This window comes from Colias croceus, chromosome 16 (genome assembly GCF_905220415.1).
Source record: "Colias croceus chromosome 16, ilColCroc2.1".
Taxonomy (NCBI): Eukaryota; Metazoa; Arthropoda; class Insecta; order Lepidoptera; family Pieridae; genus Colias; species Colias croceus.
Window position 1 is genome coordinate 6,427,415 of NC_059552.1, and position 15,780 is coordinate 6,443,194.

The 15,780-nt window shown below is 35.2% G+C and overlaps 2 protein-coding genes across 2 annotated transcripts in view; one reads left to right on the forward strand and one right to left on the reverse strand.

The window, feature by feature from the left end:
- LOC123698709 (myb-like protein K) overlaps positions 1–15,375 on the forward strand; it is a 66,387-nt gene extending 51,012 nt beyond the window's left edge. Inside the window, exons 9-18 of the mRNA XM_045645461.1 lie at positions 338–423; positions 952–1,048; positions 8,150–8,348; positions 8,906–8,990; positions 9,627–9,785; positions 10,361–10,472; positions 10,671–10,735; positions 11,186–12,775; positions 13,229–13,548; positions 15,247–15,375. Coding sequence (XP_045501417.1) covers positions 338–423; positions 952–1,048; positions 8,150–8,348; positions 8,906–8,990; positions 9,627–9,785; positions 10,361–10,472; positions 10,671–10,735; positions 11,186–12,775; positions 13,229–13,548; positions 15,247–15,375 — 2,842 coding nt within the window. The remainder of the gene's footprint in view (positions 1–337; positions 424–951; positions 1,049–8,149; positions 8,349–8,905; positions 8,991–9,626; positions 9,786–10,360; positions 10,473–10,670; positions 10,736–11,185; positions 12,776–13,228; positions 13,549–15,246) is intronic.
- On the reverse strand, positions 5,120–6,484 carry LOC123698592. The gene has a single exon (XM_045645300.1). The coding sequence runs from the start codon at positions 6,460–6,462 to the stop codon at positions 5,656–5,658; it is 807 nt and encodes a 268-aa protein (XP_045501256.1). The 5' UTR covers positions 6,463–6,484; the 3' UTR covers positions 5,120–5,655.
- Positions 15,376–15,780: the final 405 nt, after the last annotated feature.

A 15,780-nucleotide genomic window follows, 5' to 3' on the forward strand; every position in this document is an offset into this window, starting at 1 on the left:
CGTGAAATAAAATCTATATTTAGTCTTTTATATCTGTAAGAGTGAAATATAAATCTAGGCTCTAATCTTATAGTCTATTTTACACAAGTAATTATATTAATTATCGTAAAATAAATTGTTATATTACACGCATATACATTATACATAATATACATTATATAGCATATAATTTTGTTATCCGTTTGCAATACGAGTAGTATTTTGAAACAGATTCTGAACTTAAATTAGGATATCCAAATACAAATTAAAGACTTTATTTTATTCTATTATAATTTTGTTATACATAGATTTACTTACCATCTTTTAAATTTCTTAAAAATGTAATTTATATTTCCAGAATAGACACATGGTCACAGTTGCACGCGCAAGCGAGTGTTGAATCCGCTATATCATGGCGGACAGCCGCCGACTGGCAATCGGGAGGTACGTTATATTTTTCAATTAATAAACATATTATATAAAAAACACTATAATAATTTTCTAGCAAGTTACTCAAATTTTGATTAAAAATCGGTATCCATACTTAATATTATAAATGCGAAAGTAACTCTGTCTGTCTGTCTGTTACTCTCTTGCGAAATATGTACCACGGGCGAAGCCGGGGCGGACCACTCGTATGAAATATTTCTGTAAAGTGCCTTTACATCTAAACATACATAGCCAAAAAGTTCTAATTTTGGTAAATTTTGCCGTTTCATGGCAAGAAATAAATAAAAGTATCAATCACTCGGTTGAATGAAATTTTCACACTAGTTTCTATAATAATAGTAAGATAGAAGATTAGAACTACATCAAGTTTGATAACAGTTTTCCAATACACATTTTTCCTTTGCTAAAAACAGCAAAAAGTATTGAAGTCGATTATAATGGAGTTACTATTGTTAAAGAAACACAGCTTCAAAATATTAATAAATAATTAAGTAACTCAATTTCCTTATTTTATTATTTCAGAAGATCATCGGAGGCCAAGTCTCGAGAGACAGAATACGTTGTATGATGATAGCATAGGCTACGGGTATGATGCCTACACAACTAGTACGCACATTAGGTATGGGTGTAGTCTTGATATAAGTTTTGCCACAGATTAGAGAATATTTACTTCGTAACAGATACATCACTCCCATACAAAAGCTAAAATACCTACGCTATATTTACCTACAAAATGCGCCGCAACTCGGCTGCAGTAAGAAATGTACTTTTAGTGGAGCTGTGTGTAGGGAGATGAAATTAAAGATACCGGCCAATTAAATTTTATATTTCTTCTAAATTACACAAAAATATATTACTTATATTCACTAACTACAAAACGTGGTTCGGTGGCGCGAGCTATGGGACAACTGAGGGGCGACGCTATGTGACTGTGCGACGCGGCCGAAAATCCTGCGTCAGCACAGCACCTACAATATTCCCCCCTTTTCAAAAAAAAATGTGGAACATTTTTAAACAAAATCAAATTAAATTATCTTTATTTAGATTACTAACTCGCACAACGAACCCTAACAATTCTGCTGACAGACAAAAAATAACAATGTGAAACATAATACAAGATTAGTTCAGGAGTCGGTGAAACATTTTTATAAACACACGAACATTTATTTAAAAAAAAAAAATACTTAACATATAAAAATTACTAGTCTGCAGCCATGGTGTTTGATATAACGTTATGATGTCCTCTCTTGGCATCATTGCGGCCATTTGCCAACAATACAATCTAATAAAGTCCTACGATCGAACAACATAACATTACATACACACAAACATTATAATGTAAAGTAACATTATTAATAAAAAAATACGCAATGTATAATATTAAGGTATCATGCACCTAGTACATTAACATGCAAATAAAATCATTCACAATTAATACGAAAGTATAATTAAAAATTGTTCCCGTCTCTTACACTATGACGATAGATACAATAACAATGCAATATATGAAACGTCATGACATTAAATTTTTAATAACACACAAAGAAATATAACTTACATGTTTGTTAATACACAACTTTATTTAATTCTCGTGTTCTTTCCACCTTGATTTCAGGAACAGATAAGCTAGTAGTACTCATAACTTCTTTTTTAAACCAATTACTAGCAACTTTAATACACTGTTGTTTCAAAACACAACAAACAAAAATAGTTAATATAACTGCAATGAAAATTATTATGATTCCAAATATATTAATTTTATTTTCCAGCTTTGAAACATTGGAAATACTTTCGTTAATGACAACACTTTCCTTGGTTTGATTTAATCCCATAGTAAAATTGTAAAATATTGTATATAGAAAAATAATTGTATAAAATGTATATATTTAGTTGTATATAGTTTGAAAATAAAAATGTTGAATAAAATATTTAAATATAACCATTCTTTAAATTCAAAGAATTACGTGACCTAAAACAACAACATACAATTTGCAACTTTGCATGGTTGCAATAACAATGGCTATGTACATGATTAAAACATAAATTTACTTGGCGTTTTTCGTATTCGCCCTGATCGTGTAACATAATTTTTACAGCTGGATTTGTCTGTCTCAAACGTTACCTTTTTAATTACCTTTTTTGTATGTAGCGAATCATTAATTTTACTATCACTCATATTAACAGACTTACCTGTGAACTTAGTCACAATATTATTATCATCTGGTAAAACGTATGCAGGTTTTAATCTATCTACTGAAACGTTAAGTTGTCTGTCCAATAATTGAATTTTAAAAGTTTTATCCTTTCTACTAATGACACGATATGGCCCATCATACGGCGGTTGTAATGGTTTCCGTACGGTGTCATTTCTTAAAAATACATATTCGCAATCAATTAAATCTTTGTGAATGAACATTTTACACGGTAATTTATTAATTCTAGGTACCGGTTTCATACTGTGTATAATCGACCTCAATTTATCAACATAACTATGTTCGTCACACGGTTTTATATTACTTGTGTCATAAAAATCACCAGGCAGCCTTATATTACTGCCATAAATCATTTGAGCTGCAGTTACGCCTGTGTCTAATTTAACAGTTGTGCGTAACCCTAACAATACTGTTGCTAGTTCATCAACCCATGAATTACAATTTAAACGAGCCATAAGCGCTGCTTTTAAAGATCTATGCCAACGCTCTACTGCACCGTTGCTCTGTGGATGATATGGGGTGGTCCGCAACTTTTGTATTCCCATTAATAACATAAGCTGCTTAAATAAATTACTTTCGAATTGTCGACCTTGGTCACTTGTAAGCCTAAGGGGACAACCGAACCTACAAATCCAACCCTCATACAACACCTTTGCCACAGTCTCCGCAGTAATTTCTTTTAAAGGAAAAGCCTCGGGCCACTTGGTGTACCTATCTATGATTGTTAGACAATATCTAAACCCTTCTGATGAAATTGGCAATGGCCCTACAAGATCAATATGTATATGCTCAAAACGGCTCGAGCCTTGAAAACTTCCTAAATCGGATACAGTATGTTTTGAGACTTTAGCTCTTTGGCACTTAATACATGTTTTGGACCAAATTCCTATATCCTTATTCATTTCTGGCCAAAAATATCTATCTGTTACTAATTTTTTTGTGGCTCTAATACCCGGGTGACTTAAATTATGCACAGCATCAAAAGCTAAACGTCGAAATTGTTTAGGTAAATATGGTCGAATTCTATCTGTGGATGTTTCACAATAAATTTGTTTATTACAATCGAACATTGCAACACGCTTAAGTGTAAATTGACTGTTTACGTTTGACCGGTGTCGCATTTCTGCAAGTTGTTCATCCGTTTCCTGCGCTCGGGCGAGTTCTGCGAAATCTAACACGGTGGGACATGTTATTGTTTCAATTCTCGATAACGTGTCGACGACTATATTTTCCCTACCTGTTACATGACGAATATCTGTACAAAACTCACTAATAAACATAATTTGCCTAGTTCTTCGAGCAGTTTCCCTATTTGTACCTATTTTACTAAATGCAAAACAAAGCGGTTTATGATCTGTATAAACTATTAATTCGCGCCCTTCAACCATGTTGCGAAAATGAATAATTGATAAATATATCGCTAACAATTCTCTATCATAGGTACTATATTTACGCTGAGCTTCCGTAAGTTTACGTGAAAAATATCCTAAAGGTTGCCAAATATTGTTAATTTTTTGTTGTAAAACTGCACCTATACACGTATCTGAAGCGTCAGTCATAAGAGACAATGGAGAATCTAAGGAAGGATATGTCAACAAAACTGCATTTTTCAAATCGATCTTACATTGTTCAAAATTTTGCTCTGCTAATTTATTCCAATTAATTTTACTTTTGTCTTTCCGTTTCGCACTACCAAGATATTTATTTAACTCTGACTGATGTTCAGCCGAGTGAGGAATATGAGATCTATAAAAATTTAACATGCCTAAAAATCTCCTAAGTTCTTCTATAGTACTAGGCTTAGGAAAATCTAAAATTGCTTTAACCTTGTCTTCGAGCGGCTTAATGCCCTCGGTAGAAACTTCATAACCTAAAAACTCTAATTTTTGCTGACCAAAACTACATTTTGAAAAATTGATAGTTATACCGAATTGATTAAAACGATCAAAAACTTGCTCTAAATGTTCTCTATGCTGACTTTCTGATTCTGAACTGATAATGACGTCATCGATATAAATAAATAAGAAATCTAAACCTTTTAAAACTGTTTCTTGCATGAAACGTTGGAAAGTTTGCGCAGCATTTCGCAAACCAAATGGCATACGCATAAATTCAAATAAACCAAAAGGTGTAATAACTGCTGTCTTTTTTATGTCATTTTCTGCAACAGGGACAGAATTATAGGCTCTATTAATATCTAATTTAGAGAAAATTTTCTTATTACCCAAAATATATGTAAAATCATGTAAACGTGGTACTGGATAACGATCTGGTTTCGTAATTGCATTTAAAAGTCTATAATCACCGCAAGGCCTAATATTACCATCTTTTTTGGGAACTATATGTAGTGGACTTGCCCAAGGACTACTACTCGGTCTACAAATCCCTAACTCTTGCATAACATTAAATTCATTTTTAGCCTTTACGTACCTGTCAGGAGGAAGCTGCCTCGCTCTCGCATGCACCGGCCGCGGCGGTCCTGTCGTCTCGATATAGTGACAAACATCGTGTTTTGGCGTCTCTTTGTAAGAAATAGGTTTAGTTAAATCAGGGAATTTATTCAATAAATCGGAATATGGACATTCCATAATTGTTTTTAAAGTGGGCACAGTAGAATTTGAGATATTTCCCTTAGTACTCAAATTAGTTACTTGATCAATCAATCTACGTCCGTTTAAATCAATTAATAATTTATGATTAGCTAAGAAATCCGCACCAATAATTGGTTGCTTTACATCCGCTAATATAAAAATCCAACGGAACGGTCGTCTCAGACCCAAATCTAGAGACAAAAAATGAATACCATATGTTTTAATTTCCGTTCCATTAGCAGCAAATAATTTATATTTATTACCTTCTGCATAAACCTTACCATACACCACACTACGCGGGATGACGGACACATTTGCACCACTATCAACTAAAAAGTTTAGTCCTGAATTTCTGTCCAAAACACTGAGACGGTTATTTCTGTAGACTCGGTCGCAGGCACCCGTCGCTGGCTGCACCGATGCTAGTTTTCCGCTGGTTTCTCACGCTGACTAGGTTTCCAGTTGCACGGTTTCACACATTTCGTCGCTTTGTTTTTATATTTGTAATGGTATTTACAAAGCCAATTGGGATTATGCCTTTGATTATGTTGAAATCTACCTCTTGACCTGGATCGTGACCTCGTTCTAAAATTTGATGTATTATTTCTTGTTTCCAATCTTCTCAGTCGATTATTTAATTTTTCTATCTCACTAATCAAATTATTTTCTGGACTGTTGCCTAAACTGGACTGTTGAACTGCTGATACCGAGTTTAAAGGTGTCATGCTCTCCATAACTTTATCTGCTATTGATGCCAAAATATCTTCACTTTTACTCTCGGATACGGCTAACACAGCTCTTATTGCCGGCGGTAATAAATTTTGCCATAAAACTAGAAGTGTTTCTGTTGTTACTCGTCCACGCGCCAAATCTTGCATTTTCCTCATTAATTGTGACGGTTTTTGATCACCCAATTCCATTTCGCCAATTAATTTTTTTATTTGTCGATCTTCCGATTCTTCAAAAATTTGTAATAATCTTCTTTTTAACTTTTCATATTTTCCTGTCTCCGGCGGGCTAATTAAAATGTCCGTGACTTGCTCGATGACTTCTGGCGTTAATTTAGAAATTACTATTTGGTATTTCGCTTCATCTGACATTTTCTGTGGCGTTAAAACTGCTTCCGTTTGTATAAACCATATTTTCGGCGATTTCTTCCAAAAATCTGGGATGCGGGACGTAATGGAGATTGACGATAAACTTGCGAATTCTTCTTTAACCGGTTCCATGGTGATATTTAATTTTTATATGTACTTTTATGTGTTATTAAATTTTTTTTAGTTATTTAAATTTTACCGCTGCCACCGCCCTGTAGTTTCTTCTTGAGTTGTCCGTATATATAGTTATATATTAATTTGGAATATTTATTCTCCCTACTACACACTCACGTCGATATATCACGCCGGTCGAGATCACGTCGGGGTCACCAATTTAGTGGAGCTGTGTGTAGGGAGATGAAATTAAAGATACCGGCCAATTAAATTTTATATTTCTTCTAAATTACACAAAAATATATTACTTATATTCACTAACTACAAAACGTGGTTCGGTGGCGCGAGCTATGGGACAACTGAGGGGCGACGCTATGTGACTGTGCGACGCGGCCGAAAATCCTGCGTCAGCACAGCACCTACATACTCTACGAACATGCACCGAGAAGCGAGTTTCCCGCGCACGCCGCGTGATTGCGTCATCAAACGAAAACTTTAGGGTTGTACCGAGCGCGTAAATTAAACACAGAGTTGCTGAAACACTTATTTTTTTATTGTTAATTATATTTGTTACATTATACAATAAAAAAAATGAAATCTTATTGATAGTAGTTGTTTCCTTCGGTTTCACCCGCGTGGACCCGCTATATGTTTGCCTGTTTAGGCAATTGAAAAAAAGACAATTCCTTGTTATTCACTCTTGAACTCCGACACCCGTCCACATCGCAATAACCGGTATCTTGGTAGCGTGACGGGAAACGTGACGCGGGTGCGCAGTCTCGCGTGTGCCAACCAACTGCCGCTTGGGTCGGTACCGACCTACTGTGCGGTAGGCACTTATAGCGCGACCTTGAGCGAGTGACGGAGGCCTGGTTTTGCTTAAATATGACAAATATGCAATGTTAATGAAAATATATTTTATGGCTATAAAATTTCAATCTTTGCTCTATGCTTATCGAATTTATTTTTAATTTTTAAACAATGCAACATTTTATGAAACTATATTTGAAAACGGCATTAAAGTGTAGCATAATGCATTTTGATTTTAAGCTTTACCAACTTAATATATAAATTTTGATTACATTAGTAATCAGAACTATTTTTAATATAATAGGAAACTATAAAAAATCAACTAAACTTACATAATATTTTAATTTATAAGTCTGTAAAAAACAAAGTTTATCTAAAAAGTATAATCAACATGTCCAACACACACTTACCGAAATATCACAGCAAGCGAACTACGAAGAGTACTACGATGCTACGAACTACACATTAGACAATTATATTTCATATCACATACTTACTAAAATACCCTAATACTTACATTCCTAGGGACCACTCAAATTTATCACAGCAAGCCAGCTACGAATAGTACTACGATGCTACGAACGCTACGAACTACACTTGACAAATATTACACTAGCTTTCCACCCGCGTCTTCACCCGCGTTTTAAAAGAAAAACCCGCATAGTTCCCGTTCCCGTGTGATTTCCCTGATTAAACCTATCCTATGTGTTAATCCAAGTTACCTTCTTAAAGCGTGCTAAATTTCATTGTAATCGGTTCAGTAGTATTTGCGTGAAACAAACACACACATACACATCCATCCCCACAAACTTTCGTATTTATAATATCATTAGTAGGATTTTATATCATGAATAAAACCAACAATATAAAATATACCTAATACTTACATTCCCAGGGACCACTCACATTTATCGCAGCAAGCCAGCTACGAAGAGTACTACGACGCTACGAGCTACCCGTACCCGTTCGAGCCGCCGCCGTGGGAGCAACGCTTTCTCTACGACGACTGTGGCCTCAACCCCATCGAGTATGAGAACATTATCAACAAACGACGCTCGTCAGTCGTGCAGCTGCCGCAGATGCCTCCGAAACAAGTAATTGAAATCAATTATTTAATCGTTTACCTAATAAATAATCTATTGGTAAAATGTGTTTATGAAAATAAACACGTACTTTTTTACTGTTAATATTAATACTAAACTAAGACTAAACTCATCGAAGTTACTGGACATTGAGGCCTTCAAGAAAAGAGCTTATTTATCCTTGAAAGGCTAGCAAAGTATCTATTGCCCCTATGCATGCTCTGACACAAAAAAAGAAAAACAACACAAGAATTTACACGTGAAGCTTTATTATATTAATCGAAACGAAACATTTCAATTCCATACTTAATATTATAAATGCGAAAGTAACTCTGTCTGTTACTCAATCACGCTTAAACTACTGAACCAATTTTCATGAAATTTGGTATGGAGATATTTTGATACCCGAGAAAGGATATTTTTTATCCCGGGAAAATGATGCAATCCCGGAAATCCCACGGGAACGGGAACTATGCGGGTTTTTCTTTGCTGGGTGGGCGAAGCCGCGGGCGGAAACCTAGTTTCATATAAATACAGAATTTATATTGTTAATTGTCACTTTGTTCCAGTTACCGCCTTCGTCTCGATATTCAGACTACAATGAAATGGCGCCGTACAGACCGCGGCCGCGACGTACCGCGGCCAGTCTGCCGGGTAAAATAACACATTATTATGTTTAAATGTGTAGTTATTTATATCTATACGTAGAATAAATGATAAATTGTGTATGGATGATAGCTTTGTACACATAAAACTGTGAAATAAACGTTTGTATATAAATTAAAACTCAAATCTCACCCGTTACACTGACGTGGTGAAAAATGTGAGCTTGGTCATTTATCAGAAACTATTTTGTATGTAATAAATACACACTCATCTGCTGCGCCAATATCAATCCCAGTGCGTGGTGACGTAACGATAATTTAATACCTATTATTCATCATTATCCCTTTCGGTATATACATTACCCATATTTATTCCATATAATATTATTTTCAGTACACTCGTACTAAACGTTTTAGTAATATGTGAATTACCACCTACTAGCTCTACCTCCGAAGCGCGTTGCTATTTTATTCGTGGCATGAATCAGAGCTTTAAAAACCAAGATTAATATCATATAAAAATATCTGAAATACATAGTATACACATCCATCTTATATGTACACAGAAAGTAATTAAATCAACAATAACCAGCGTTAAAACCAAAATCATGAGCCATAAAAATATCTGATATACTTAATCCACACATATTTTATACTCAGATTAAATTTAAGTATGATTGTCTAGCTACGCCATCGTCAACGCCAAAGCGGGGTCGCGCGCTGCCCGTGCCGCCGGGCAGCGAGTCGGGCTGGAGCCGCCGCGGCCGGCGCCTGCCGCGCCCGCCCGCGCAGCGGCAGCAGCCCGTACCACCTGCTAGCTATACTAATGTGCCTTACACGCAAGGTATTGATTACTTATACGGAGAATTATTTTTAAGAATAGAAAACTTTCTATCACCAGGCGGGATTCGAACTTGCGTCTTTCGCCATGCCGGGGCTAAAATATGCGTTGAAAAATAAATACATACTGTATCGTTACACTCTACCTTATCCTTATTTCAAATGTCAAAGTAAATTTCGTTTTCGTTCAATGTATTTTGTGTATAGAGAAGTGAGAAAAACATTTCGTTCCCATGGGAAGATCTGATAAATTCCAATAGATGGCGCTATACTAAAAATATGCCATGTATGACTAATGCGAGCGAAGTCTCTTGCAGCAAGCTAGTCATAAAATACGAACACGACCACATTATAATGTCAATGACTCACTTAATCTGGGAAATAAATGTATTAACACATTAGATAATTCATACCATAAAAATAGATGACGTTCTCCACTGATTTGTTCGATAAGAAACCTGAATTTTCAAACAATATTAATGATATTTTCCAATAATTTATATGAATTATATGTTTAAATCCTTTTATTTTTATGAAGACGAGATTTAAATATTTTTGTTTGTTTATCCATTGTTACAGAAACCGAGAGAACGGTACCCGACGTTAGTAATTTCGGTTACCAAACTTATGGGTTTCAAAAATACCAAGACACTGCCATTGAACAGTATCCAGATAATAATTATACTGCAAGGTAAACTTATGTTATATACTTTTATATAAATATGTTTCTATATTAATAAATTTCTAAAATACATGGGTCAGTTAGCTTTTAAAACTTTCTATGGTCTAAAAGCATGGTTGACCTGGCGTTTATGTCATGTCTAAACTTTTTATAGATAAATATTGATCATCTATTATTGTGTTTGTTAAAATTAATATAAATTTGCAGCGATGAAGATGGAATGCAACCTTTCTTTAATGAGACTCCTCATGCGACGCCCTCAGCAACTACAGGTAATTTTCTATTAATTTTAACATTAATTGATAAATACGCTAATACTTTACGGTTAAAATTATTTTTTGTCAAGGTGATAAATATCTACATATTAATATCTACATAAAAGTTCTTTTATTTTATTAACATTATCGATAGATAATATAAATACGACATGAACAATAATAATTAATTACAATTTCTAAATATATTTTTAAAACATATCTTGTATTTCCTGACCAGTTCCGTAAATAATACTGCATATAGAGCATAATACGATTTATTATCAGTGACAATGAACGCGAACTTATTGAAAGATAAAAGTTTCCGCTTTTCGACCTTGACCATTCTGAATGAGTCGTATGCTTATTAGTTTTTTAATGACACTTCAGTGAATATGACGTCTCAGTTAGTTAGTTTATTTAATTATTTATCGTATTCCATATCTAAGTGTTTGTTGAAAATTCCAGCACAAAAGACGACATGGGGAGAGACGGAGAGTTCAGCACAGTTTTCATACACGGTTACGGAAGAAGACAATACATACATATCGACAACTGCGCCTTCAAAATATTCATTTGTAGAACCACCGGTTACGACGAAACAAGAAGTTTATCACGATGCAAACTATCAAACGTTCGATTCACAATATAACGAAAAGCAACAATATCAATCGTTCGACACACAAAATCAGTTTTACACCGATGATCAAAGTCAATACCTGGATCAAAAGCAAGACGCGCAATATCCAGAACAATTTAATCAACAGTATAAAGAAGGACAAATAACAAATCTGAAGTATGAACAACAACTTAATTATCAGCGAGAACAAGATATCTATAAAAAGCAACAGGATCAATTTCAAGACAACCAATTTATGCAACAAAGAGACCAATATCATCAACAAGAACAGCAATATAAATCACAACAAGATCAATACCATCAGCAAGACCAGCAGCAGCAGAAAGACTTTCATTATCAACAGCAATATGAACAACAACAACAGCATAATGAACAGCAAAAACTACAGCAGTTTCAACATCAACAGCACCAACAATATGATATACAACAGCAGCAGGAATATGACATGCAACAGCAGCAGCAATATGATATGAAACAACAGCAGCAATATGATATGCAACAACAACATCAACAACAACAACAACAATTGGAGTTTGAAAAACAGCAGCAAAATCAAGAACAATTCCGGCAGCAGCAACATCAGCAGCAAATGCAACAGCAGCAACTTCAGCAGCAGCAACTTCAGCAGCAGCAGCAACAGCAACAACAAGCGCAACAACTTCGTCAACAGCAACAAGAACAGCAACAGAAACAGCCCACACAACAATTACAAGCAACGATGCTTACCGGTGCTGCGACGTTAGGCTCGCTAATGGCCGGAGGAGCTAAAAAATTAGGAAGCTTTTTCGGCGCAGCTGCAGCAGCTGTAGCGCCCCCTACAGTTACTCAGCCTCCTCAAGCTGCGCCAGTGACTACGGCTCCTGTAAGTCAATTCACTTCTGTTGCGACACCCGCAACAACTGTGACGACATCAGCTCCGCAAGCTACGGAAACTGTTGCAGAAGTAACGCAACCATCAGTGACAAGTGCGACGACTACTGCACCGACATTACCGCAGACGCCATCGTTAAGAAGGCAGGAGTCGATACAGCGGCCGTCGGTCCGACGGACACGGACGCTACCAGAAGCCCCAGACGACTTTACGTCAAGCTTCGATGAAAGTGCCTACGAGGACGAGTACCATAAGACTGATTTAGATCAAGTAGAGCGCGATAGGACGTCTTTAGATAGGTATCGTGAAGAAGATTATCCTCATGATGCGATTGCTGAAGACGTCCCTCAGGAAAGGAGGATATCTGATGAACAAGCACCTAGTATACAAAAGACTGTATCACCCCCAAGGACCGGTTCAATTACAAGAAAACCCTCTGTTGATAGCTATCATAGTCAAACACCATCTGTTCTTGACCGAAAAACTTCACAAAGTTCGTTTGCGTCACATCAAGAGGAAAAACTTTCTATAACTACCACACAAGAAGGTTAGTAATGTGCTAGTAATATTTTTATTTGCAAGATAATTATATAATAAATAGTAAATTATTTTATAAAGTACTACAGCCGTTTATAATAATTGAGAGTATTTTGTCCAGATATAAAAAAGTAACATAAAATGATAACATTCATAAATAGTTTATTTGAATATAATTAATTATTAATAATTACAAGTTATAAGTGAGTTCAGGCTAAATCACGATGTAATAATAACGTAATATTATTTATTATTCTAGAAAAAGATCAATTTTTTTTATCTTATTGATTTTCTTGACGGACAAGTAGGTTGATTATGGAATAAAAAGCATGTTTATAATTACATACAACATCATGTGCTGTATATTAATATATTAAAATGTTTCAATATAGCAAACAATTAACACAAAACACTATTCTATCTATTTTCAATACGCTGAACGCTCATCCACTATTTCTTACAGAATCAATCGAAAAGTCAAAAGTAACATTCCAAGACGAAAGAACAACATACCACGAAGTGCCAGATGAAAACACATTCGAACGACAGGAGTCCTTCGACGAGCAGGGCACAGAGTTCCAAGATGACGAGCAATTCCAAGACGAAGCTTACAGAGACGAGAAGTTCGAGGAATCAGAACAATTCCAAGAACCAGAGGAGCAGTATCAAGAAGAATTCCCAGAAGAAAGGCAGGATGAAGTCGTGTTCGAACCTGAACAACCAAAGCTGACGCCGAGACAGAGATGGCATAGAGCTTACAACAAAATCGTGATGCAGCTGAACGTGAGTAATTTTAATTTTCATTGGCTGCTGAAACAGATAAAACATTTTTATTGTTATATATTTCTATAATATAATAGATGATACATTTTTATAAAACTATTTATATATTTATATTTGACGTTTTTTACATTTTTTGTTTTATTTTAATATTGTTTGTATGTAGTTTATGAATATGTTTCAGGAGCCAAACTATTTATATTTTTTTTTTGTTAAAATGTGTTTAAAAATGGAGAATTAAGGTATCGAAATGTATTTGTGTTTTTTGCATTTTGTGACATGTATTAAAAAAGCTACCAATTGTGGAATAAAGGTAAGTGAAAAGATATTTTGATATTCATGTTTGAAATAATTGATGTCAAAAAGAAATAATATGAACTATATTGATTCTGCATATATAAAAGGTGACGAATCATTTTAAATCAATATTTTATCTGCGAAAATTAATTATAAAATTAGATTTACCGTGCACGGAGCATGAGCAAAACGATTTAGTCCGAATAGTTATTAAACTACTACATAATATTAGCTATATATGTATAAGAAAGGTGAAATACGATTTAAAATAAATACATATAATATACATATAGTAATATAATATAGTAATAGACCTTAAAACATCTAAAAATGGTTTAAATGGTTTAAACATAGCATAGAAATAAAAGACAAGCAATAACTTTTAGTATCAAGCTGTGAAATGTCGTTGATAGGCAATCTACTACTGCGTTATGGGAAAAAGCTGTTACCACGATACCTCCCACTGATTTGCCCTTGTCTTACTTAAATAAGTCTGAAAGTCAGACTTACTGATGAACAATTATTGTAATTTGATTTGTGAAATTGATTTTCAAATATTTATATGAAAAAACTGATGATATTATAATCATGTTGGATGCTTTGAAACTGAAATTAATTAATTTAACCTTTTTAGGTTTAAAGAACTCATAAGTAATACTTTGTGAATAATAGAAGTATTTATTAATTACCCTGAAGTATAATAATTTAACGTGTTCTTTATATTAAAACACGCCCGTTTAGATTTCATGTTGATAAATGTAATCACAAATTACGTCAAATACAAATACCGTTGGTACATTGCAGTCGTTACAATAACATAAAAGAAAAATTATTTTAATAACATATTATATTATTAACTAAGTCAAGTTTTAAGGGCGCAACTATCTAGAATAGTTATCAATTAAACAGTTGTCTCACCACTTTAAAAACAATAACTATTATCACTTTTATGAGCGTTTTATTGAAAAAGGTCGAATCTATTGGATACTGTCGTAAGTAATTCATTCAGAACAGAAAGTAAAACCGGTTCTAATTTCATTTCTCAAATGCTAAAATTTACTTTCTGTTGATCCATTTCGTCTTGATTCGATTTGTGTCGTAAATCCAATTGACCCCTCTGCCCCCGATATAATAATATGTTAGATAAATTAGTGCTTAAGATTTCTCATATGCGAGTTTGTGGTAATGTACTTTACACACCCTCGCTTCTAGCGTCCCGCGGGGTAAGTGGGGCCTCCCGCCGGCTCCCATGACGCCTTTGAACTCAATCACCTCATTAGTTCAACTCAAGTTACTTTATCCATAGACGAATCTACGTCCCGGCTCAGTCAGAAACCGAACTTTGTATCGTTCACACACCTCAATGGTTATTGGGGAAAAAATATTCTCCATTTAAATGTTCAGGGTTTGACAACATTGCGTAAGCGATGGCGGCGGAAGCGCGCGAGGACGCCGTATCGCTATCCTGCGGGCGACCGTGGCCCTAATGTTCGCGTGGCGCGTGAGCCTATCAGCAATTTATATGCAAATTAATTTCACTTCAGGTGTTTACACTTAGTATTTGTTCTTCGTCGTAACTGATATCACCTGCGGTGAAACTCAAATTTACAACTTTATAGAACTTCTCAACGATGGTACGAAGTCGTAAAATACAAACGGCTAGTGAAGCCGATGTGCGTCGGGACCAGACTTTTGCGAATCGGTCGAGTGGTTCCCGGTTGCGTGTGCGTCGCGGGTCAAGTTTGACGGACTTGGATAAGCTGAGATGTAGTGCTGGATCGAGCGGCGGTGGGTCGATCGGGGATTTGATGAACATGTTCAGTGGAAGTGCTACGTCAGTGGGTAGTGATAGTTTGGTGGCGAGGACGGTGCCCTTAGAGACCGTTAGAAGGAACATTCCCCCGATGTCAACACCGCCGCCGCGTCCGCCTCCCTCGC